The sequence below is a fragment of the Callorhinus ursinus genome, unplaced genomic scaffold (assembly GCF_003265705.2).
Source record: "Callorhinus ursinus isolate GAN/ISIS: 27379988/994484 unplaced genomic scaffold, GSC_fseal_2.0 scaffold5, whole genome shotgun sequence".
Classification (NCBI taxonomy): domain Eukaryota; kingdom Metazoa; phylum Chordata; class Mammalia; order Carnivora; family Otariidae; genus Callorhinus; species Callorhinus ursinus.
Genome location: NW_027397067.1, coordinates 44,320,785 through 44,347,352, shown reverse-complemented (window position 1 = coordinate 44,347,352; position 26,568 = coordinate 44,320,785). Strand labels below are relative to the sequence as shown.

Genomic DNA, 26,568 nt, shown 5'->3' with positions numbered 1-26,568 from the left:
ACATTAAGAGCTAGTAAATGGTAGAGTAAAATTAGGAAATAGGTCTATCTGGTTCCAAAGTCTGTGCCCTTAGAAACATGCTACCCTAACTTACATCATAAATAAGGTACTATAATATGTGTTCAGAACAATAAAATAAAAACCTACTGCTAATGTTCAGAAAGAAAATGATGCACTGATTATTGGTTTTTGGATTTCGTAAAACACATTGCTGGAATACCCTACTGTATAGCAAATTAGTGAGTCAACTGTACAAAGTAGATAATATTTTGTCGGTTTCAGAGCAATGTGAAAATACCTAGGATTCGTATATGGTAGATGTTTAGCATTTAGTAATTCATTAAAGAAAAAATATCTACACACAGAGAAGGTAAGGATATTCTGAAATAGCCTTCCAATTCCCTTCCGCTAATATTTTCTCTTCTCAAAAGCTCATTAAAACCTCATAAAGCCATGATTCCTATAGATTAGTGCTTCAAGAAGAGTACTAACGTTCATGAAATAGTGATTTTATTTATAATTTGTATTCACTCATTTAACTATTTATTGAGATTGGCTACACATATGTATTATTGTACACTATCTTAAAATTAAGTTTACAGCCAAAAAGACTGTATCTTGATAGTAAGCCTTTTTCATGGGTAAAGCAGTAAAGGATAGTAAGTAATGAATGACAGCTCTTAAGAGTGATTAAGAATTCTTTGACAAAAGGAGTAAACACAAACTATTCAAAACAATGTTTTTTTATTTCCCATAGTTGATCTGTACTTGTTTCTTTGCATGTTCTCATGAACATGTATCACGTCTCGCGTACTGCTTTATTACACCTACCAAACCAGGCTCATATCCACTTTATAAAAACTTTACAAAAAAGAGGCATCATCTACATACCATAATATTTATCCTTAAGTGTACAATTCAGGGGCGCCTGGGTGGCTCAGTTGGTTAAGCGACTGCCTTCAGCTCAGGTCATGATCCTGGAGTCCCAGGATCAAGTCCCGCATCGGGCTCCCTGCTCAGCAGGGAGTATGCTTCTCCCTCTGACCCTCCCCCCTCTCATGTGCTCTCTCTCTTTCTCTCTCTCTTTCAAATAAATAAATAAATAAATCTTTAAAAAAAAAAGTGTACAATTCGGTGGTTTTTAGTATACTCGAGGTTGTACAATTACCACCATTATCTAATTCCAGAATGATTTCATCATCCCGAAAAAGAAAGCTGGTACCTAGTATTAGTCACTCCCCACTACCCTCTTCCCATTGGCGTCCACCACCAGGCCACTTTCTGTCTGTCTGTCTCTCATATCCACTCTCAAGTACACACAATACCTTGAGCACTTTTCAATTACAGTCTAAAATAGGGGTCAGCAAACTTTTTCCATAAAGGATCAAACAGTAAATATTTTAGGCTGTGCAAGTCATATGTATCTCTACATGTAGCAATTGTACAACTCTGCTATTATAGCATGGAAGTAGCCATATACAATATGTAATTAAATGGGCATGACTGTGTTCCAACAAAATTTTATTTACAAAAATAGGCACCTGGTTGGATTTCGGGGGCCAGAGTTTGCCAACCTCTGGTCTAGAGCAGCACTGTCCAATAGAAATATAATGCAAGCCATGTTAGTAATTTAAAATTTCCTAGCACACAGGTTAAAAGATTAAAAGAAATAGGTAACATTAATTTTAATAATATATGTAAATAAACACGTTCAAAATACTATTTCAAAATGTAATTAATATAAGAAACTATTAATAGCATAGTATGAGAAAGAGTGCCCAATAGCCATGTAAGTAGCTACCACATTGGACAGTACAGACCTACAGGAACTAACTAAAGTACCCCCATTTTATAGATACGAGAACTGAGGCCATAGATTATATAAATTGCCTGAGATCATAGGGTTATTAAGTGGTAAAATGAGCTAAAATTCAGTTCCGACTCTAGATCCTGCCCTCACAAATACTCTGCTATTCTGTCTCTCTACATTTAAGTCTAAATACAAATTTAATCATGTATTAGGTATGTGATTTTGGGCTAAATCGCTCTAAACCCTTTTCCCCAACTGCCATATAGGACAAAAATTCCTAACCTCACATACGGTCTTTTAAGGATTAAGTAAGATGTGAAAGCGGATTGCTAACTACGAAACGGTATACATAAATAAGACTCTTTCAAGGAAAGCAACTATGAAAAAAGGATTGAAATTACATTCACACTGAAATACTGTGATCTGTCACTAAAATAAAATCTGCAGAAAAATAAAGACAACTATCTTGGCTTAGGTCTTGTTTTAGTTACCTTTAAAAGTAACTAACCAAAAAATCATGCTTACCCAGATGAGCCTTAATAACATATTATAAAAAGCATTAAAATGAATATGCACACATGCTATTTGCCCCAGTCATCCTCTTCAGAGAAACACCTTACTTCTGGGCAGCTCCACTACAGTTAACACTTTTGAAGGAAAACTGCAAATACAAAGTTCTAGCTCCCTTGTTACCACAGTTCTTTCCCCCAGTTCATTGTCAGACTCTACCATGGAGCTAGCCTTAGCCTCCCTTGAATGGCTGGTCATCATGCAATCAAGACTTATTAAATACCTACAAAGTGCTAGACATACACTCCAAAACACTTACTTGTAAATTTTACACATATCCTACTACTGATGATGTATACATGTGTAAAACACGAGAGCAACAGGACTGAATACGCTTCATTATTTCTGAATAATCTCCTAAATGCATGCATTTTAATACTTTCAATATTAAAAAACTATCATACCTGACAAAGGTACAGAGATCCATTTAAATGAAGGCCATGCTTACTAAAACATGACATTAATTCTTCCACCTCATCCTCTATGTCGGCAAAAGTTTTTGTGGAAATATAACTAATAAAATTTAGTCTTCCTCAACACCAGGTGTTCCTGCAATTGAATCTGATGGTTTTACTTTATTTTGGCATTTTTTTTTTTCAACCTTTCTTTTTTATTAACTTTAATTGTTTTATCCAGACACGTTGCCTGTTTCTGGGTAATTGCCTCTCCCTAGCCATCAGTGTGTGCACAAAAGAGAAAACTTATTTAATATTTCTACTAATTGGAATATAAGAGTAATATAAATCTTTACAACATTTGTCATTGTATCATTAGCTTTCAGGATGCTTTAAATAGCAATAGAACAAACTTTTACTGTTTCTTTATGACAATATCATAAAAATTAAAATGGGTCATAATGATTTTTTAAAATAAATTCATACCATAAATGATATAAAGTAAGGCTATAATACCCTCCCAGATCTATGACATTTTTTTCTAAATACTTTAAAATACCTTCTGATGGCAAAAGTACATACCACCGTAATCCTAAAGTTACATATTGGACTTGATGTATTACATCTTGTTATTGCACTCTAAGGGTATGGTTAAATGTTTCTTACAAAAAAACAATTCCACATAATTTCATTCAACTCAATTCATTCAGTTATATAGAACATTCTGAACTCAGTGTTACAGACTGAATTGTGCTCCCACCCACCCCCCAAACATATAATGAAGCCCTAACCGCCAATACTAAGATTGTGGCTCTATTTAGAAACAAGGTCTTTAAATAGGTAAATAACATGAGGCCATTAGGGTAAGCCCCAACCCAATCTGACTGGTGTTCTTAAAAGGAGGGATTATGACATACAAAGAGACACCAAGGATGCATGTACACAGAGAAAATATTTTGGCATTTTTAAAAAATGGATTCACTAAAAACACTTAAATTAAAAAAAGCTGGTTGTAATTGCTATCACTTATAGACCTTTCTAATTAACCCAGTTAACTCTCAAAATAGCTCTATGAGGCAGATGCTATTATTTCCACTTTACAGATAAGAGAAGGGAGGCACCAAGTGGTTAAGTAACCAACCCGAAGATCAAATAATTATTAAGTGCCAGAGCTGGATTTGATAAGCATGCTCCAGAACCTGGGCTGCTACGCTATTTTTCTGTTAGAAAACTGCTCCCAAGCTATTAAATTATGCAGATATGATAATTTTCACAACAAATAATTTTTAATAAAATCACACAATGATGTAAACTTCTCAGAATATACTCTCCATTGCATGAGTTTCTTACAAAACAAAACAAAACAAAACAAAACACCAGCTACTTTCTGACACATCTTGTTAAAGTTTCCTTAACATTGACGGGACAGATTAAGTACAAATTTTTCCCAAAAAGATCTGCTAAGTATAATCTGTCATTATAAAAAAGATCAACATATTTGAAAAACATATTAGTAAAAGAAACATATTAGTAAAAGAAAAATGTCTGGCTCGCTTTTTAAGGTGGTCAGCTTTTATAAGTATTTTGACAAATATAATCAATGAATCTCTTTTTTGTAGAATAGAAGATGATGATTCCCACCTTGCCCTTACTATAAATTAAAGGCCTCGTCTTCCAGTTTACAGTCTGGCTTTATACCTTTTTTGCCACCACAGATTTCTAGAAATAATGTAGTGAATGACTTTTGTGCACGGTGCTATCTCTATAACTTCATCTCCCTATTCCCCAAATTTTATTTTTTTAAATTAAATTCCAGTTCACATGGGCCCTCCATCAGTGGCTTTTATTTAGTTTTTCCACACCAAAAAAATTAAATTAAGTGATCTATTCTTGAGAATGTATCTTTGTAGGTATTTTTTTTTATCTTTAGTTGCTCACAAAACTAGTTCTTTATGCATTTCATTATTGAAATAGAATATACCAAGTTCCCCAAGTGTAATGTCAGAATCATCTGTACATTTTTCCAATTTGCAATCTGCTCTGCTACTGATTTACTTAATTCATCAACAATGTTTTTATGCTGCACCCAACAGTATATGCTGATGAAAGAATGTGTTCTGGTTGATTGTCATATTGTTTTTTGCGATTTTACCATGGCAGAAAGAACCAGTGTTTCCCCACGTCTTTCCCCTTAAATAAGAAACCTCAAGAGTGGCTTCTAAGCATTCATAATTATATTTAGTAAAATTCTGTACTATTGGGTACTGCATAAATAAATCACCTTTAAAAAAAAAACTGCAAAGGCCAATCTTCACATTCTGAATGCTTAGATATCCTGCTGATTTGAGACAGTTTCAGAATATCATTAGCTAAAATCTTAAGTCACAGTATAAATGGGCAAGGTTTCTTGCCAGAAGTAGGAATATATTTCTGTTTCACAAATCTTCCTTGATGATTCCAATTTTTTGTGACCAATTTCTTATCAGGTCTGATTAAATCATCTTAACCTCATGATGATGTGATTGACAGAGGTCTTAGTAGGAATAGCAGTGCCCACTCTATTTTTCTGTTTATTTGCATTATTATCATCTACAGTTGGCAGCTTCCTAGCCTGTTCACTAAAGGTTAGTCTAGTTTAAACTGGATAACACAATCAAGAAACCCACAGAGTTGAGCACACATCAATTGCAATCTGTCAAAATATGTTATGAGAAAAGAACCAATGAGGGCAGTCTTTCCATTGTAGCTTCCCATTCTTCTTAGGATCTGGCCTGTGTAGTGTCTTACTACCCTCTAATATTCCAAATGAGGATGCCAATGACATCATATATTGAAATGAATAAAGCTTAATTTGTTTTAATAAAAAACTAAGTATAAATAGAAAGCCCAATATTCTCTTCCTTCATCCCAGTGGATGCTCCCGTGTACTCCAGTCTGGAGACAATGGCCTTAAAAAGCACATGCTGAAGCAGTTCTAGGACTACAAGTAATATGCTTTTGAATTCACAGAACTTAAAATATCAAAAAATTATAAGCTGAGTTATCAAAAAAAGACACTAAAGTGACTTCCATAAATAAGCTCAGCCTCTACCTTTAACTTCCTAACATGAATGAATATTCCTAGTGTTAGACAACACCCAAAAATAAGTGACAACACTTATTAGAGCAGCAAAAGGTGTATGTTGGCAGCAAAAGTAGATCTACCGAAATGGCTGCTTCTTAGCAGATTTTAAGGAATTATGAAGTATTTTAAAAAAAGGGGGGGGGGCAGAGGAGTGCTCAATTTTAGGGAGTCTAATTAAATATTCATATGGAGTCAAAAACTATCATTAAGAGAGATACTGTACAAGTTTTAAGTTAGAGGATACTTTATTTTGCAATTAGTTATTTGCACCAAGGTAGGCAGCCAGATTCTAAATGTAATCCTTACTCAATTTGTTAATTGTCTTTTTTGGGAAATACCGGTCCTTAAAATTTTGGTGAACTGACATAACTGATATTTAAAGCCCTATAATTATCTAAAGCCACTGTTGGTAAAGTTAGGAGTGATAAAGGAAATGGAAGCTGAAAAAGAGGAATGCTGAGTATTTCCTAGAGGTTAGAAGTGGATACTATGACGCTTTTGTCTGCAGATGAGTGGCTAGTATGTAAGATTTTCCACTAATTCATGGCAAAAACTATTCCGTTTTCTGAGATTTTTGTTCTTTCTCTTTCCACTGTGTCAAAATTCCTTTTTTTTTTTATAATGGTGACAGTGGTTTTAAAAATGTACATACCTGACAAAATTAAAATCTGTTAGTTGGTGAAATCAACTGCCACTTGGAAAATCTGAAAACTATTGCTTTAAATCAATCTCATCCGCTTCCTGCCTAAACAAATACGGCAAGTCCTTATTTTACATTGCTCCACATTTAGCACTATTTTTCTCACTTGTCTCAAACATGTAAACAAGCTGGGCATGGTTAAATGGCAAAGGATGGATGGTCCAAAGAGTATATTACTTCCATTATTTTTCTATACCAGCAATTCTTAATCTTAGTAATTTGGTGACACAATATTAGGATGAGGTTAATTATAATAAGTGTCATAAACCTTTTTAAAAGTAGAGAGACTTGCAACTGATGTTCCCCCTTCTCTGCAGGTGGTAGTGGTGGGGGCTGGCAGAGGCGGTGTAATTCAAACTAGAGCCCAGACTATTCTACTCATTACTATCCTGATGCATTTTCCTGAATGCAAGGGAGGAGCAGGATTGCAGGTGCAGGGAAGTGCCCACAACTTAAACTTTACCTCTTTCTCCTTACCCTAATTAGTTATATTTTCTTTCACAGCACTTACCACCATCTGACACGGGAGAATATATTTGCTTGTTTTCAGTTGTCCCCTCGCTCCCATTTTATCCTGTTTTATTAACTATTATATCCCTAGTGCCTAGAATAATGTACCTTGCAGATAGAAGGTATTCAATTAATATTTGGTTAATCAATGGAAGGGCCTAAAAGTAGACTGCATTACATATAGCCCTGTCTGCCCAACTCTCACTGTCCCCAAAATAAAACCTCTGGGCTATCCTATTTGTATACTTGATCCATCATCCAAGCCATTAAATTATTTAAATACGTTTAGTATGAGCTCATGAATTATGGTACACCACATAAGTAGCATGGCTATCAACCCAGAATCTTAAAAAAATTACAAGAAACCTTCCTTAAGAACTCTTTTTATCTAGCCCTGAACTCTTTCCCAGATATGGTTCTCACATTTCCAATAGCCTAATAAATTAATTCCACTTGGAGACCCCATTTTTACCTCAATCTTAGTATGTTTAAAACCAAATTCATTATTTCACCGTATTTCGATCCCCTCCTGCTTCATACAACTACAGCATCATGGAAAAAGGATGGGCTCGGGTGGAAGTCCTGGTTCTGGTCTCATTTCTGCATTTGTCAGAATTTAGACAGAAAATTCTAGGAGCAGAAATGACGTTTCTCTAGTAAGATATACCCTCTTTTATAGAAAATAGTGTTTACCTTAAAGGGGACACTGAAAACTAATTCCTTGGATGGGAACCCAAGACTCATGAAGCTATAGATTTTGTGGCCCAAGGAGCCCGAAAGGTCAAGAATCTAAGACCTACACAGTCAGACTCAAAGCACTCCAGATAAAAACATTTTAATGAATCCAAAAGACTATATTGGAGTTTAAAACAGGGTTTCAGCAAAAAAAAAAAAAAAAAAAAATGAAGTCAGACAGTAAATATTTTAGGCTTTGCAGACTATAAGGCCTCTGTTGCAACCACTCAACTTTGCTGTTGGGAGTACAAAAGCAGCCATAGACAATAAATAAGTAAGTGTGGCTGCATTCCAACTCACTTTCAAAAATAGGCAGAGAGCTAGACATGGCAAATAGGTCATGGTTTTCCAGTCCCTGGTTTTAAATTAGTTTCTACGATGTATTATGGAAGGTAAAACACAAATGCATGTAAGATCACTGGGCACGCAGGTGTTCTCTGTTTTGCTAAGAGCTGCTATACCTTACACTTGCTTAAAATCTATGATGCCTTGGAGTAAATTTGTCTTTGGTCTTCTAAACACTGATTACTCCTAGAGTGGTGGTTCTCAAACTTCCTGGATATAGGATTACTCTTAAAACAGACTGAGGATGTCAAAGAGCCTTTGTTTACATGGATTATACCTACCGATATCTACCATATTATAAATTAAAATTAAGATATTATTTAGATATATATCAATTTCAAAAAATAGACTAATTACATATTGTATAATTACACCTATATGAACTATATTTTCCACAACAACAAAAAACATTTTAGTGAGAAGAGTGGTATGCTTTACATTTTGCAAATATCTTTAGTGTCTGGCTTCATAAAAGCCTGCATACCTGCTTTTGCATTTAATTGTACTGTGTGACACACTATTTGAAGCAGATGAAGAAAACCTGGCTACGTACACATACATATGTAACTGGAAAAAGGACTGTCTTAATAGTTTTTTCAGATAATTGCATTCTTCTTTGATATTACACCAAAGATTAGTGGTTGACAGGGGCTGGGACTGAGAGGAAAAGAGGGGAAAATGGGGCATGACTGGTAATGGGCACAAGACTTCTTCTTGGGAAGAGGAAAACGTTCAAAAACTACACTATGACTCTGCAGATACACTGAAATCATATACTTTAACAAAATAAATTTTACAGTATATCTCAAAATAAAGCTGTTTAATAAAAAAGGAAGACAGAAAACCAATGTGTTTGGGCTCAGGGAGGGTCAGGGATAGGAAGAGAGACTTGAGTGGTTATGTTCAAGCCTGTGGCATAAGAGCAATGGCAAGTTGTGAAGTTTTAAGCAGAGGAAGGAAAAAAATATTACGCCAAAACTTGTCAAGTGGTAGTTTCTTAAAAACTGTTGCAACATGAAATCTGTATCGACGAACTTTCCCATACTCTATTGGTCTATCCTGTACTTTGAATGAATCTTTTACACTTTCCTGATTTTGTAACGTGCAAGCATTGGTCATTTGGAAAATACCAGTTCAGTGAGTCACACACATCTTCTAAAATGTTAAAATATTCCATTGTATACCGTATTTTTAAAAGTCACAATTGTTAATATCACAATTGATCTCATCAGAAGTTCTTTAAGCTCTGAGATGCTGTCAAGCTCATGGCAGCAGATACAAATTTTCTAAATTTCTAATTTTCACTTGGAAACAAATCATTGTATCATTTGCAATAAATACTAAATGTTGTTTTCCTTGACGTGACAGGATCATCTTGACTATTTTTGAGAAAATGTCTGCAAATACCCAAGTCTAAATCACCATGGCCTATCTATCAGCTCTTCTTTCATGTTAAAATGGAGCAACATGAACAAAGTGGGGGCTAGTCAGGACTGTAATTCAACTGTACTGGTGTTTTTCCTCAAGACAACCACTGTTCTTCACTACACAGCACACCGTATATATAGTTCCCATTTCATCATACAAAATAATTAAAAAGCCTGTGTTCAAAGGTCACGATTTAATAAAACTAATAACGATCATTTTCACAGCTTAAGGACACTCTTAAGTGAAACTGGCATTCTTTTTCTTGTTAATTGTGAGTGGATTGCAATAAAGAATACAGCTACTAGTAGTCTGGTGTCACAGTCATGATTTGTGCTAGGGAGGTCAGCAGTTTTACCTGCTATTGCTTCTGTACCATTAATGCAAATATCAACACACTGAGAAAGGCAAATGTCTCTTGTTGTTATGAAAACAGCTGGACCCAACAAAAGGTCCCCGAGGCCCTTTCCCAGGGGTCCACAAACCACACTTTGAGAAATGGTGCCCCCGCAAAATTGAGGGATCATTATTTACTAGCTATGTGATATTGGGCAATCCACTAAACTCTTTTTAATGAGCTGGATTTGAAAAAAATGATTATACTCCCCTCCTTCCCCAACCAAGAGTTATTCATCAGGGTCAAGAGATGTGAAAATATTTGTATTACTGTAGCATCATAAAAATGTAAGAGCTTATTAATACTTATCATGAGTGATATTAGTATTTCAGGACACCACTGACTTCATCCTGAACAACCTGACAGTGACCAAATTTCATACATTTTTCTCTTGTTTCTCTAATGATCTTTACACTTCTGTTTTAATTCAGACCCTCATATAATCATTGATGCAAACCTGATTTGTTTTCATAAATGTTGCTGCCAGCTGAACATACCTATTTTTATCATACCCCCAACCCCACTGTGACCAGTCAAACTTGTCTAGGGCTTTCCGTTGAGTATGTCTGAATGTGCTTTTTTGCTTCAGATGCATAATGTCTGATTGTGTTCATTTGTTTCTCTCACCTGCCAGAATTGGCCTCCTCACTTCTAGTTACTGAAATACCATCCCCATCCTTAAGAGTCCTACTAAGTCAATCTTTTCTGCCCACCCAAATAGAATAGATAATCTTACTCTTCTGAATATCTGGCACTCAAAGCCTTGTTACCTGGTATCTTCTCTTGTGCTTGCACTTCCTTAACTAGACTGCAATCTCTCTGAGGGCTAAGTACATCTTCCATTCTTCTTATTCCCTTCAGCATCTAACAGCACAATGCATTCAGCCTAGCTAATGGTCCTTGTGGACTCTGCTAGAGACCAGTATCAATGAAGCACTGACCTTCACAGCCAAATAAAGACCTAGACAACTATGGTAGTTTAACTTGCTTTATAGACCCAAGATCTGTAACTCTTGTCAAACATGGTTTTTAGACAATGTTTTTCTCTGTGAGGTTTACTCAAGTGACAGGGCAAGGTATTCAGTATCACAGCTTAAGACTGCAATTATTCTATAGGCAACCTGTACTTCTCAAAGTGGCCAAGATGTGGCTCTGAGAGGAAAACGGACAATAATGTGTCTTAAGGTTTCTAAGTAGATCTACGATAAGCATCTTTACAAAAAAAGTAATAAAAAGTCTTAAAATAACACATATTTAAAACGCACAAAAACATACACAGTGCAAGAGCGTAAAAAATTAACTGAAACGAGGTCTCTTGGACTGGTACCAGGTTAAAAAGCATAAATTCAAGACGCAGATGGCAAAAAGAAACACTAGCCATGAGTTGCAGCATTTACCACTATGCAAAAAGTCAAATCAAATAGGCAGCAAACCAAAGGCAGAAGCTTTGTCCTTAAAATCAACAGCAACTGAAAGGAGGCGGTACCATCAAGTGATTAACAAGTGCACGGGCTTTGGCACCAGAGTGAGCTGGATTCGAATCCTACTTCAGCAATCTATGAAATGAGTGAAACTGCAAAATCCCTCTGTGCCTCAGAGCCCTTATCGGTACAATGGGGCTCTTACTATTTGCCTTGTAGAGTTTATGAAAGGATCAGAAATCATACAGAGCAGTAAAAAGCACAGACTTTGAAGTCAGATGGGTCTGGGATAGAACTGACTACTTTTAGTAGCTGTGATAAATTATGCCTCAGGTTTCTTATTTGTAAGACAGGTATAATACCACCTCCTCAGTGCTCTTGTGAGCACAAATAAAGAACATATAAATATTCTATAAAGTCTTAAAAGTATACCCAGTAGGTACTCAGCAACTTGTCTCTCCTAGATATATGTAAATATATTCACACGTATACACACACCTCACCTTGCACAGTGCCTGCCATATTATGGATACTTAGCAAATGTCAATTACAACTATTTTCTATCAGAAATTTCAGAATGATTATAAACTCTAAACTGTAGTTTTACATCCTCACGCACCCAATCTATATAATTCATCAATCAGAAATGAATGGTAGTTCATCAATTATTCCAACTACAAATTTTATAGGATAATTCAGGAACTGGAAGCAAGAACAAGCATAAAATGCTCACTAGTGGAAAGCCCAGAAATAAGGAAACTTTAGATGAAAGAAGTATAAATCCATTATTAGACATATAAACTATTTATTCTGTAAACTCACAATCCCGAAATTGTATCCTTATTTGCTAATACAAGTCATTTACTATTTATTTTTCTGCCAAAGGCAAAATCAGGCATAAAGTTAACTCTTTCCCACAACTAGCCTTCATTTTAAGCCATCCCACCTGCAACTGTCGTGGCCCTAGACCAATTTCATTGGGTTACAGGGGGAGAATTGATCTTGCCGGTTCTTCAAAGACATTTTGAAGTTGCAAGCATTCAGAAACTGTAGTAGCAACCATTTCATACTACTATTCTGTAGGACTGGAGCTGTTGCATTCTGGTTCCTAGAAACCCACTTACCTACCTCTGGTTATTTTTTGTTTTGTCTGTCTTTCTTGAAAAGAAGTTATGCATGTGTAGGGTTTTAAAGGGGGAGGGGGGAACAAGTATTTAATGTACCAAAAGGACTTAAATGAAAAGTCACTCTCCCACAGCAGAACAACCCACTGTTAACAGTTTTTTACATTTTGCCTACTTACAAACTAAATTAAATCAAATAAAAACTGGGTCAGTTCTAACACTGAAAATTGAAAAATGAATAAAATCCCAGGAATGTACCATTTATGGGGTATGACAGATTGTCTTATTTGAAAACTTAAGAGTGCACATCCAAACCTTTTAATAATGACCTGAATATAGAACATTCTCTTTTGTTAAACAAAGTCAAACTGTCTAATAAGAAGACAATCATATCTCCCAACAGAACAGAAATTTGTTTCAACCCTTAATACCACAGAACAATTTTGGTAAGCTTTTTATGTCAGAAGTGCACTATTAACAAAGATAACACAATTCTGTTTTCAAATAAGAGGGATGTTACATACCTGGAATCTTATTCATATAAAAGATGTTCAAGTCATGAGTAAATTCTTTTGGCAAAATGAATATTTAATAATGCCACAGCATGTTTAAAATACTTGGTGATATATCCTTCCTTTTTAAAAGTAAAAAAACAAAACAACTTACTTAAACCTGCACCACCTATGTCCCACATTTTCAGTTGTCCTTAAACGGGGAGTACATGTACACTTTTGTGAAACAGAAAAGCATCATTTTTATATGTTACTCTCTTTATTAAGAGCTTTGCATATAATTTCATATGTTCTCAAGCTTACCTTTTCATTTTTCTTATCTGTCTCTAAGGGCTGCTTTGCTGTAATACTTCGAGGAGTTTGGACAGCTTCCTCGTCAGCCACTTCAACAGTCCGTCCATTTGGCTGCACAGGCAACAGAAAAGAATCTTGTTATCAAACTACTCAATAGGTCAAACCAAAGATTTATACTCAGGAAACAGAATATACTACAATCAAATTCTACCCCCTGACCCAAATTTAGAAGGTTTCTGTACAGCCATGTTATCTAAGACCTGGACTACTATTCATAGTAACTGTGTTTCATAATATAATTAATATAAACAAAACTCTGTACCACAAATATATTTTCTGATCTTACTCAGGTATCAGTTGCTCCAGCAAAAAGTAATGGACTGAAAGCAGGAAAAAAGGGAACTATACTGTATTTGCACTCTAACTACCAATTAGTTGTGTCATCTCCGAACATTTCACTGATTATCTTTTAGTCTTATTTCTACATATATAGAATGACAGATCTGATCAATTCAAAAGTTGGCACGCTCTGTCAGTAAAAGGACAGGAAATATTTTAGGCTTTGTGGGCCATATCGTCTCTGCTGCAACTGCAAAACTCCGCTCTTGTAGTACAAAAGCAGACACAGATGAATAAATTAATGAGTTTGGCTATTTCCAATAAAGCTTTATTTACAAAACACAGGTAGAGGACCAGATTTGGTCCATGGACCATAGTTTGTTGGCCTCTGTATAAGATTATCTTTAATATCCCTTGTAATTCTATTATCTAATGGCTCTACTGCTCCGGGGTTAAGAAATTTACCAATCCACTGCTAAAGCTTAAGAAAGGCTACCTCAGCTTTAACACTCCTAAAATAAAATGATAGCTCTTAGAGGTGCTCATGAATAAAATTAAGTCTGTGAATTCCAAATTTGGCTTTTCATTAGAATGACTTGTTTCGGGGGCTACCCCCCCCAAAAAAAAAACCATTTCTGAGCTCTATCACCAGAAACGTATTTAGGATTTAGGAGTTTGAAGAATGGGGTCCAGGTATCTGTATTCTAACCTCTTCTTTATGGATCCTACTACTTCTTTTCACTTGCTTATTCTCCTCATATTCCAACACAATGAGTTAGTAAATCAATACACTAGTTTCAGTTGCCTTATTTCCAGTTCTTGCAGAATTGACTTCCACCAGATTATTCATTATAGCAGAGCCATACTCAAGAAAACAATATGAATGTTCAAGTTTCTATAACTTGACTTTCCCTGAGTTTGTTCAAAATTATCAGGGATATACAGTTAGAGAAAGAGACCATTAATATTCTAAAATCCAATTTGTAGGCTTCACAAAGATTTATGGAAGAAAAACCAAAACAAAAGCTGTCTTTTAGCTGATGAAATTCCCAATTAATCCCAATTTAATCTGCTGGCTCTTAAGGCAACTTGTTGAAGTCAGATGCCAAAACCAGGTCTCCTCACTCTTCATTTGGTTTTCTTTCTCCTGTGCTGTTTTGTCACTTTCCTGCTGCTTCCTCTAATCCACCTTCCTGTGTATGTATATGTGTGTGTTTGGGGGTGGTGGGGGGGTACTACAGAGAAAGGTAAGAAACCCTAAAAGGAATTTGGACTTAGAGCCATAACCACAACAGGAATAGAAAACTGTTTAATTCTACTTTCTAATATCCAACATATGCTAGTTCTTAGTTCATGCTATCTTTCTAAGCCAAATTTTTTTTCTGATTTCCTGTGGTTGGCTTTACCTTTCTATACAAGCCTTACGCCACCTTAGATCTTGCAGCTCCAATTCCAGTTTCCCACTTCTAACTGGCAGCTCACAGGCTTACATTTCTAAAAACTTCACTTAACTAATCCCTTCAGAAACTGTCCATCATAGTCACTTAAATAGCATTTCCATTTTACTCATATAAATGACTACACGGAGTCATTTTAATTTCTTTATTAACTGCTAAAAGGCAAGAAATTAAGTGGTTTAAAATGACTAAAAAGTTCAGTGCAATTCCTTTGAGGCCAACTGCAAACACTGTTGATACAGCCTCCCAAATGAAAGATGAAACAATCTCTCCTCTTGATCAACTAGGAAGTCTGAAGTCCGCTATCAGTGACTTACAAAGGGAATACTCAGTTTCCATTTCATAGACTCTGAAACGACCAAGCCAGAGGTTGGTCCCACACCATCAACCTGTGCCAATTTGACTTCCTTCTTTGCCACATAAAGCAATGGCTGCTACTGCAGCTGTTCCTTTGGTCTCTGCCAATGTCCCAATGTTCCACTAACTCTGGGGCTTTATATAGCTCTCAGTACTACTGGGAGTCCATAAGTCAGCAACAACTCCCCCCAAATGCCTGATAACATGAAACAATAACCCTCCTTTCCCAAGAATAAAGTCAACGAGTTCTTGGACAGCAGGAGAAAAGGATACAACACTATGGTGGCTGCGCCTCTTCTACCCACCAGCAACACTAATCTGTCCTCTTACTTGCCACTAACTGGTCAAGAAAGCCTCACCCTGGAAAATTGTTAACCATATTTAAATCAGCAAATCCAGGGGCGCCTGGGTGGCTCAGTTGGTTAAGGAACTGCCTTCGGCTCAGGTCATGATCCTGGAGTCCCGGGATCGAGTCCGGCATCGGGCCCCCTGCTCAGCAGGGAGTCTGCTTCTCCCTCTGACCCTCTTCCCTCTCGTGCTCTCTCTCATTCTCTCTCTGTCAAATACATAAATAAAATCTTAAAAAAAAAAATCATTCAATCAATCAATCAGCAAATCCAGAAATGGAAGAATACTATATAGATCTGCTCACATGAAAAGTAACTAACTGCAAACCAACACTTTAAATACTACCTAACTGCCAATCTGGGTTTTACACAAAAGTATTATCTTCTCTCATCATGAAACCTTAATATATACGGTGTGTTTCCATAGATTAGTAATTCCATGAGCCTCTTATTGTACCCTAGTGTAAAATTTTCTAGAACACTCTTAGGGTTCCTTCCAGGGCCAACCAAGGCTAATTTCATATATAGCATACAATCTGTATTTTAAATTAGACAAGAACATCCTCCAAATCTCGTGAAAATCAACTAATAACAGAAGAATGACATAATCATTTCTTATACGGATAAAGTCCTTGTAGGCATAACTATGCCTGCCTTATTATTATATATTCCCCAATTCCTATGCCAGATTCTTTTAAAAATGCATTCATGAAAAGAACATGGTGTGTGTGTGCGTGTGTGCGCTTGCATGCGTGTGCGTGTGTGTTGGGAGGGGTGGTGATAAACCAAAACGAAAATACCTAGCTGACAATCAAGAAAATAAAATGCAGAAGGGGGACACATAAGGGAGTAGGGTCTCTTATTTAATAATGCCTGATTTAAAGGAAATAAAATTCTTCGTGCTGGTGAACCTTCAAGTTATTAATTCCATACAATTCCATAAACGTTTTTAAGTACTAGGCAATGGGCTAGGGACTTCAGGAAAAAGGACACATGAAAGGAATCTGCCCTCCAGGAGTTTCAAAAGTTCAGAATAAGAAGATATGCTTAATAACAGACAGCTACTCCATTTGAGCAGCCTGTGCGTATTTGTCAAACTGATTCTAAATTGCAAAAGAATCTACATCTAAGATAAGCATATTTAAGGTTTAACATTTGACTTCTAAAATGAAACCATTTAGAATCCCATTTTCACTTAGCTATGTAAATTTTATTTCTAGACATAAAATATAAAAATCATGACTTAAATTACTTGGAAACGCCTTAAGTTTAGAAACTAGAAGGGCAGTCTACCAACTACCAAAAAAAAAGGAATATGAAAAGACCATGGGCTCTGAAGGTGGACAAAACTGGGATCAAGACTTGACTTCTGTATTTACTCCCTGTGATTATAAGCATTTTCCTTGACTTAACCCTTGATTTCATCATCTGTAATATATTAAAAAAAAAAGTACTTGTCTTATACAAGGTTCTTATTAAAATGACAATAAAGGAGAGAACATGGCTAGGATGGCTCAAATCCCTACCCTCATGTTCTAGCATTCAGGTCACTTTTCAAACTAGCAAGCTCAAAATAAACGTTAAGACCTGGTGGTCAAGAGGGCCAACAAACAGTACATGTGCTCAGTACTCCAGACAAATTCTTTTGGGAAGTTAACAGAATACAAATGATAAGTAAATATATCCTCTCAGAGGCCAGAAATAGTCCAGGCTTCCTCTAGAGACAGCAGTGTAATATTATCTTTCTTAAAAAAAAAAAAAACAACTGCTTATAGTTTCACCATTTTCTAAGAAAAGAAAATTACATCATATTCACTTATGTTCATTCACTCAACATCCAGTAAGTGAACACAGTAGAGTAATATGTAGACCCTTAAAACCTTGAAACAGACAAGTGAGGCACAATCCCTGCCTTCAAAAAGCTTAGAACCTAGCAAAGGAAGAAGACAACATCACATATTAAAATACAAGGCAAAAGGTATACTCTGCCCCCTTCTCCCTACCCCTCCAACCCCACCCCTTAAAGGCGAACAGTATGGGTTTTGAAGGCAAGCTGAAACCACGGTTGAATTCTCAAATGTGGGCCACCTGGACAAGTTGATGTCACTGGAGTTTCAATTTTCTTGGCTCAAAGTCATACTGAACATACCGGAGGCATAAGTATATACATTACACCCTTCATAAAGAAGATAAAGGCAAGATGTTATAGAAATTCAAGGTGCATCATCTTTAGCTGACAGATTAGACTATAAGACAGCCTGACAATAACTAATAATTTCCAAATATTTGCCATGTGCCAAACACCTTGCTCTAGATGCTTTTTATACACATCAACTTATCTAACGAACACGACCTTACCTCAGTCAGTTTATTTTAGTTTGAAGAGTTCTGATACAAATTCATGATAGAACAATTCCTTGTCATTTATTTGAAAGCACGAACTGTGTCTTTTTTCTGCCAAATGTGAATATATCAATTACATAAACTAAATATACAATAAACTACAGCTTCAGTCATAGTAATTTACCAAATTATTTTTAAATTCAACTCCAATTTTAAACTCTTAATAACCGAGAATAATCTTAAAAATATGGCCTATAATTCAAATTTGCACAATCTTGCTGTGTATCCTGAGATCTTTTCTTTAGTGGTAAAGATCCTGCTGCCTTCTAAGCAGTTAGTCAAAGACCCAACTCTTTTCAGGGATTCCAAACTATCTACTTGTTGATTGCATCAGGGATGATCAGAGCTACTTTCATAGGACAGAGAGATGACATGCCATACCTGTCACCTGGCCAAATTATGCTAAGAGGACTTCTGAAGAATTCAATACGGTATTGGTTTCAAAGGTTTTACCTCTGATGGGTACTGAGATAAGGACTACATTTGATACAGCAGATACACAGCCATGTACTTTCTTGGATCCTGTTGGATGCCCTCTGGAATACCGGCATTCTGTGGCACAGTTCAAAAACTATTAGCATAGCTGGAGAGAAAAAAGTAAACTTTAAAACTGGTCAAGTAACACCAGTTCCTCACTCAGAGCCCTTGATTTTGCCTGAATAATAATAATTTAAAAATACTGTCAAAGCTTTCATGAACTTGAGAAGTAGTGCATTAAGCAATAATGCCCAAATGCAAAAGAAACCCCCAGTGCTCAGAGGGTTTATTGCTGCTCTTGGTATCTAACATAAGCAGAACTATTAAAGGTCTTCTCTACTAGGCCTCTGGCAGGAGAAAATAACAAGATGAAAAAGCCCTGTCATATAACCAAACAAGTGGAGCCAAAATTCTGGAGCTTTGGTAAAATCATTACAATTTGCAGTACAAACTTCTGATTCTACAAGTAAATTTTAAGAGCAATAGAGAGAGCTGTAACTCACTGGGAAAATTGGATTTGCTCTCTGAATAAAAGTAACCTCCTTGAACATGCTACAGAAACCAGAGAGGTACAGTGGAAATAACGGTTGAGTCTGTAGACTAAAAATCAGGATACTGTTTAGCCTTTGAAACTCCTTTGGTCTATGACCTTGAATAAGTTACTTGATCTTTATGAATCTCAAGATTCCTTTTCTGTACAATCGGGAATATTTGTTTTAACTATGACGGGATTTTTTTCATCGAATGATTATTCTTTACTTATTTTCAAATGATTATTCTTTTAGTACTTAAACTAACAGGACTAGTGATTTAGAGGTAAAAAGAAAATCCTGTATGTAGGTGGCAAGTGATATAATTTACCTTTACTAATACCTGGGATGATACAGCAAAACCACTACTTAAGAATAAAAGATATAATTCTGTTGGAGTATCTTAAAAGATAAATTTATTTAGCCAAATAAACTATCCAATTAAACTGTGAGATATCATTATAGTTACTCTGTTCAGAATTGAGTTCAACAAATAATTATCAAAGGCTCTTACATGTGCTGGGCACTGTTTGCCATTGCATTTCAAGGCCAGTGAGGCTTTCCCCTAGTGGAGGCAGAGGACCACCCCCCCCAACCAAAAGTTAATGGATAAGTAAATAATTTACAAACTGTGATACTTACAATTAAAAAAATCCCCACATACCAAAAGTTGAGACTGAAAATAGAACAGGATGACTATGTGAAATAGGTAATCAGAAAATGATTTTCTAGAAAGGTGAGCTTTAAGGTGAGATCTACAGGCTGATTAGAACAGTGGGGAAAAGATTATTCCAGAAGTGTTAATAATAGTTCATGTAAAGGCACTGGGTTGTGAAGGAATTTGAGGAACTGAAGAAAAGATCACTATAGCTGGAGGTAATAATGAGAGGAAATTAACTCAAAACAGCTTAGAAAGAAACGCAGGTGCTGGGCCACTTAGGAAAGAAGTTGAGATTTTAAATGCAAAAGCCACTGAAGTGTTGATTTTAGACAAGTGTTGGCTTTGGGATTGGAGGCAGCCTGCAGAAGCTCCAGCAACACAAGCGAGCTAAGGTGCCAGACAACAGAACAGAGTAGTCAAAGTGAATATACATCTTGGAGATAAAATGGATGGTATTTGCTCATAGATTAGATATGAGGTAGGGAAGATACAAGGAGGTGAGGAAAAGGGAAGAATCAAGAATGATTCTCAGATTTTTGGCTTGAATAACTGAATGGGTGGCAGTCATTTACCATTCACAGAAATGGAGAAAGCAAGGAATCATGAATTGTTTTGGAGATGTTAAAATTTGAGACAAATGCCAGATTTCCAATTGGAGAAGTCAAGTATATACCTAGACATGAGGAGATGAGAGGAATGGTCCAATTACAGATACAGACTAGTATAAAGTTGATCTCCGGGGCGCCTGGGTGGCTCAGTTGGTTAAGCGACTGCCTTCGGCTCAGGTCACGATCCTGGAGTCCCTGGATCGAGTCCCGCATGGGGCTCCCTGCTCAGCAGGGAGTCTGCTTCTCCCTCTGACCCTCCCCCCCATGTGCTTTCTCTCTTTCTCTCTCTCATATAAATAAATAAAATCTTAAAAAAAATAAAGTTGATCTCCATTATTCAGGGATTCCATATTGGCAAGTTCACCTACTCACTAAAGTTAATTTCTGATCCCAAAATCAGCACTTGAGGTGCTTTCCTCATCACACATGGACGTGCACAGAGATGGGAAAAAATCTGAATTGCCCCACAGGTACAATCCTAGGCAATGCTCTGTCTTCTTTAGATAATAAAATATAAAATAAACATATAAAAAACAGATTACCTCTACCTGGGGAGCTAGGGAAGGCTTTATAGTATAGAGAGCACCATAGCTGGGCCTTCCTTGAAGGATAGGTAGAAACTGTACAGATACAGAAAGACAGGCTTTCTAATGGAACAAAATAATATGAATAAAGAGATACTGCAGTCTAGCTAATGGTAATGCATCTAGGATAATGGGTAAGAGATAAATCTAAGATGGGGTTACATCATGGCCATGTCATAGACTGGATTTTACTCAAATGTGATGAGCAAACTACTGACAAGATGTGAACATGAAAGTCACGATCAGAGCTGGGCTTTAAAAGATTTAACTAGTAGGAGTGGGTAGAAAGGAATGGCAACAAAGAGACAGAAAGCAGGAAAACCAGTTAGGATGTTGTTAGTATAGTTGAAGCAAAAGGTAATAAAGTTCAAAAGTAGGGCAATGGCAATGAAACTGGAACAGAAGTAATAATTACAAAAGATACTGCATACTATTAGAACGATTTATTGGCTGTAGAACGATGGACCTTACAAAATTTTAGTCAGAAGAGGCAAACACAGCCATCATCCACTGTAAAAATAAAAAGGTGGCTCATATGGCTGTTTACCAGGCACGAAGAATGGGAATGAGTTGTATAAATACTTTGGTAGGACATCTTACTACTTTATGCATTCGGTAATTATTTATTGAGTGCCAAGCACTAGGCAAGGTTATACAGCAGCAAACAAAACACTGCTCTATTCAGTGAACTTATTGATACTGATGGCTGCGCTATGGCAAATCTTTATGAGAAGTCCTACACCAATATAAAAACAGCTTTTTCACTAAAATGAATTTTTGCTGAAGTTGATCCTGGGTTATGGGCTTCCAGTTGAAATTCAAAGCAATGATTTTTTGTTAAAGACCAGTTATCTGAGATCTCACATCCATCTAAATCACTGCTCAGATTAAGTCAAGTTAAAAATATTTACTGAGTGCTTAACTGGGGCGCCTGGGTGGCTCAGTCGTTAAGCGTCTGCCTTCAGCTCAGGTCATGATCCCAGGGTCCTGGGATCGAGCCCCGCATCGGGCTCTCTGCTCAGCAGGAAGCCTGCTTCTCCCTCTCCCACTCCCCCTGCTTGTTTCCCTCTCTCGCTGTCTCTTTCTCTGTCAAATAAATAAATAAAATCTTCACAAAAAAAATTTACTGAGTGCTTAATACTCACATTGTCCTAACAATGATTTCTAAAAATGCCAAGAACTAAACCCAGCGAAAAGTGCCACCCCCTCCACTTTTAATAGGGAAATAAACCGCAATTCATACCCTAAAAGACCTATGCCAGGATATTATTAGGGGATAAAAATGAAAATGATATAAACATTTCAAAAAGTGCTTATGGGTAGATATTAAAGAGCTAAATACCACCTACTCTACAGATAAAAATAAGCTACTAGAAACAAATTTTAAAAACTTGAGTTGCAAAATTTGGAATGACTTAAGAGAGAACTAAAAATAATGGGATAAAAAGATGAGAATAAAACATTTAAGTAAACATGTAATATCCTTTTACAAACCCATAGTAGTTTAGTTGATCAGAGGAAGGTATATCCTAAAATGTGTATCAGAATGATGTAGTAACGAAGAGATGGATTGTAAGATTAAACATGACTCCACTTAGAAACCTCTCCTATTCTATGGATCTTATGGTCTTAGACCAGTGAGTCATTTTTAATCTAATAGCAAGGATTTACCAAGGGATCTCGTTAAAAATGCAAATTCCCTGGACTCAGTTCCAGAGATTTTGAATTTGTAAGACCTGTTCTGGTGCTCAGGAATCTATAAATTTTAGTAAGCATTCAAAGTAACTCTATCGCAAGTAGACAGAGATAACATTTTGAGAAATCCTGCAGTATTTTAACTCAGTTAAGATCCTCAATTTATAAACAAGACAAGCTAAACGGAGCAAGGTTAAATGTCTTACTTAAGTTTAGTCCCCATTCCTGAGAGGCTGACAGTTAAGTCTTCCTCTACTGGGCCTTTTCTGTTGCTTCAGTCTCTTCCACTACCTTGCTCCTACCCACATTCAAAGCCAGATTGTGTGATAAGGCCGTTCACAGCCTCCTGGGCCCACACTGGGTGTGCGATGTTAATTTTTTTGTGTGTGTGTGTATCTTCTTCCACAACGGGAATAAAAAGCTCCCTGGGGAGCAACTGAGCTTTACTTTTGCATCCCCTTCACAATGAGACATATGAATACTGTATTCCTTTTTACTGCCTTCAATTTGCAAGCAGTATGCTGCTTTTCTCCAAGTAAATACTTAGCACAGTACAAAGCATTTGAGTACTACACAAATGGGTGCTTTTACTTTTCAGTCCCATAAAGCAGTATTTTTCTGAGGGTCATGCCTCACAGTGAAATGTGAAGCCAATCTGATGGGTCACAAATATCATTAAAGAAAAACAGAATGGTTTGATATGTGGGTGGGGGGAGAGTAGGGGCAGGGACTGTAATGTAAAATGTGTTTCTTACTATAAGTTGCAGTCAAAAAAGTTTGAAAGCTAGAATTTTGTTAATGTTGACAAACTTTTCCAACACTTCTATACCATGAAGTAGGCAAAGATATTTTCTCACCCAATTAACATTCGACCATTTGATTAGTCGTCCCATTCTCCACTCCCCAAAGCTTAATATTAGATTTATTTATTCACTGCCCCATTCCTTAACTAAAATGAAAAAGAGAAGCAGTAAGTCCAAAGTCTGATGGGTATTTTTCACAGTACAAGTTTCATAGAAGTCTGTTCCTTCTTCCGATAGAGGTCATCTGAGTGTTATGATGCACTTCAGATGGGCTCCTGGAGCACCCATCTCTGGACTCAAGTCTATCTGAAATTCTAGACATCCTAAACAGCGCTTTGAAATGTTCACGACCTGCTTCATCCACATAGGGTTTAGGCTAATGTATGTGATTTTTGCAAGATCACCTTCTTTGCTTATTTTGGAACCAAGTTCTCTATGTCCACCATAACATTACTTTCTGGTAACCTTTGATGTGCTCGACAAATTTAATTATATACGTTCCAAATCAGTTCTATTTCCTCTTCTAACTTAAGGTAGAATTCATACTGACAAAGTTGTACCTTTTCTAGATTTTGCATATATCTTACATCCTCTTAATCAGCAGACAAAATGTGATCACTTATCTAGGCCTAATAATGCACTAACTGTGACCTGTCACTTCTCTAATACTGACTTATTCTTTGTACTGGTATCAACAATACTCTCATTGCTTTAGTTTGAGCTCAAATCCCACTTCTTCCAATAACTTTCCTAAATTCCTTCAACGTAATTAGTCTCCCACCTTCCAGACCTCATTAACACCACTTGTGCTCCTATAGCACCTGTCTATGCACTACAGGCATTATTTATGAATCTGTCTCCTACACTAGTCTCCAGGATTGACTCTAACTCCTATGTGTATACCTCCCATTGCCCAACACAGACCAGAGTGCATATCACAAAGTATGGCCTTGGTTACATTTACTTTATTGTACTGAAACGTAAAGAGCTTAATTCAGTGTATATAACAACGCGCTAAGAACGGTTTCTAATTCTCCACATCCTCCAAACTCTGCTCAACTGTAAAGTATTTTAAAAAACAAAACTATGAAAGATACAATGGGAAAACGGCAATAAAGAAAATACAAATGAAACAGAAAGGCATGATAAAATGGATGTGATGCTCTCTGCATTTCCACACGTGGTCCGGTAGGTAAATCGGTGCCTAAATCTCTCTTTCGGACTGCACCATTCTGCTCTGTCATCCCCTTTTACTCTATTTCAAAACCTCGCACACCGCTCAACTTGCCTTAGGTGTCTCTCATGGGGCCCTGTACCCCAGAGTAAATTAGGCAACCGACTCCCTCTTGCCTTGCTCCGGTTCAGGCCTCTATTGGCCACATTCACAAGAATAAGAGTGGGCAACCATTTCCCTTAAACAGTCTAACTAAAATGGAAGCGCGTCTAGACCTGGGTACCTTTAATCCTCTGTAAGCCCCAGATTTTTTAGGTCATCGTATTTCCTCCACTGACTACCGTCTCAATGTGACTTGAAGTAGACATCTGTCTTCCAGTCACTGTCTTTCCACAACTTCCCAACACCACCTTAAGGTCCCATTACTCTGCACACATACAGCCTACCCGGTAGGCCTCAAGAAGGGTTGGTACGTAATTCCGGCGGTCAAGGTTCCCGAAAACGGCTTGACCTCTGGACGCTTTGAGTTAAACGTACCCCATGCCGTCTAACTTCCTTCCTTGAAGCTAGTCTTTCCCACCCGTCTTAACACTTCCCGAGTTTCCACGACTCCCCAGTAACGCGTCCACCGATCACCTCCTCCACCTGAAGAGATCGGAGTCCCAGCTCTTGACTAACCTCACTTTTCCTTCTCCCGGCTCGGGCGGCTGGGGCTCGGCCTCCCGCTCTCTCGAGGGTTTCCACGCCGGCCCCTGGCCCCTATTCTACCGCCGCTCCACCCCTACTCACTTTGGGCTTCTCGGGCAACTTCTTCCGGTTTTTCTTCTTCTGTTCCTCGCTCCTAAGATTCTTCAATAGGGCTAGATCGTCAGGGGCCGGGGCCGGCACCGCCGCCGCCTCCTCCCGCTTGCGGGGCGGGCTCCTCCGCTTTTTTCGGGCGCCGGCGCAAGCCGCGGCCCAGCCGTAGCAGAGCAGGAGAAGCAGCAGCAGCCCCAGCGCGCCGGTGCCCACCAGGATTACCCAGCCCGGGTACCGCTTCGGCTCCAGCCCCAGGTCGAGGCCCAGCTCGGTGCGCAGAAAGCCTAGGCCAACCGAAAGCATTTCCCGCAGCCGAGCCGAGCCCTCCTCGGCCTGCCGGGCCAGCTCGTCCTGCCAGCTCTGTGCAGCCATCTTCCCTCCGTCAGCGAGACTCGCAGGATGACGCTGGGGCGCACAGACGCTGTGTAAGAGTCAAGGGAGGCGAAGAAGGGCCGGGCCGGACTGTCTCAGGCGGAGCGCATCGCGGCCGCCCCTCGCGCCGGAGCCGGGGATCGGCAGCTGCCGCCGCCAGGAGAGGGGGCTCCCAGTTCCCCCTAGCCAGCCTCACTCCGCCGCCGCCAGAAGGAGGGGGGCGGCGGGAGGAAGTGTCTCCAGTGGCGGCCGCTAAGCGGCGTCTCGGCGCCAGTGCCAGGCCCCGCCGTCGTCCCTTGGCGGAACAATGGCGGCTCGGGCCGCGATCCACGCCGCGCGCGGGGATGGCCGCGGGTCACGTGGGCGCCATGGGCGGGTCGTGGGTGTCACGTGGGCAGGGGCGGGGCAGGAGCCGTTGGGTCGAGGGCGCGGCTCCTGCGGTTGGCGGTGACCGGTTCTGGCCCTAGTGGAGGCTCGGAGCCTTTGGATCGCAGACCTTGGGCGGGCGTCTGGGAGGGGTTAACTGCAGGAAGCCTCCGCCGGGTAGCTGGTCCCCTGGCGCTAGGAGACGTGGCGCTTTGAATGAGTCCAGGGGAGGGGC

At 38.2% G+C, this 26,568-nt stretch overlaps 1 protein-coding gene across 8 annotated transcripts in view; it reads right to left on the bottom strand.

The window, feature by feature from the left end:
* The window catches only part of MTDH (metadherin), a 58,630-nt gene extending 32,312 nt beyond the window's left edge, over positions 1–26,318 (bottom strand). For 3 of the 8 annotated variants that reach the window (XM_025870879.2, XM_025870884.2, XM_073893009.1), the window contains exons 1-2: positions 25,587–26,316; positions 13,372–13,473 (exon numbers count right to left, since the gene is read on the bottom strand). In XM_025870879.2, the coding sequence (XP_025726664.1) occupies positions 13,372–13,473; positions 25,587–25,967 (483 nt within the window). In that variant the 5' untranslated portion in view covers positions 25,968–26,316. Of the gene's footprint in view, positions 1–13,371; positions 13,474–25,586 lie in introns of all 8 variants that reach the window. The other 5 variants (XM_025870885.2, XM_025870883.2, XM_025870880.2 and 2 more) reach the window with 4 other exon arrangements.
* Between the last annotated feature and the right edge of the window lie 250 nt (positions 26,319–26,568).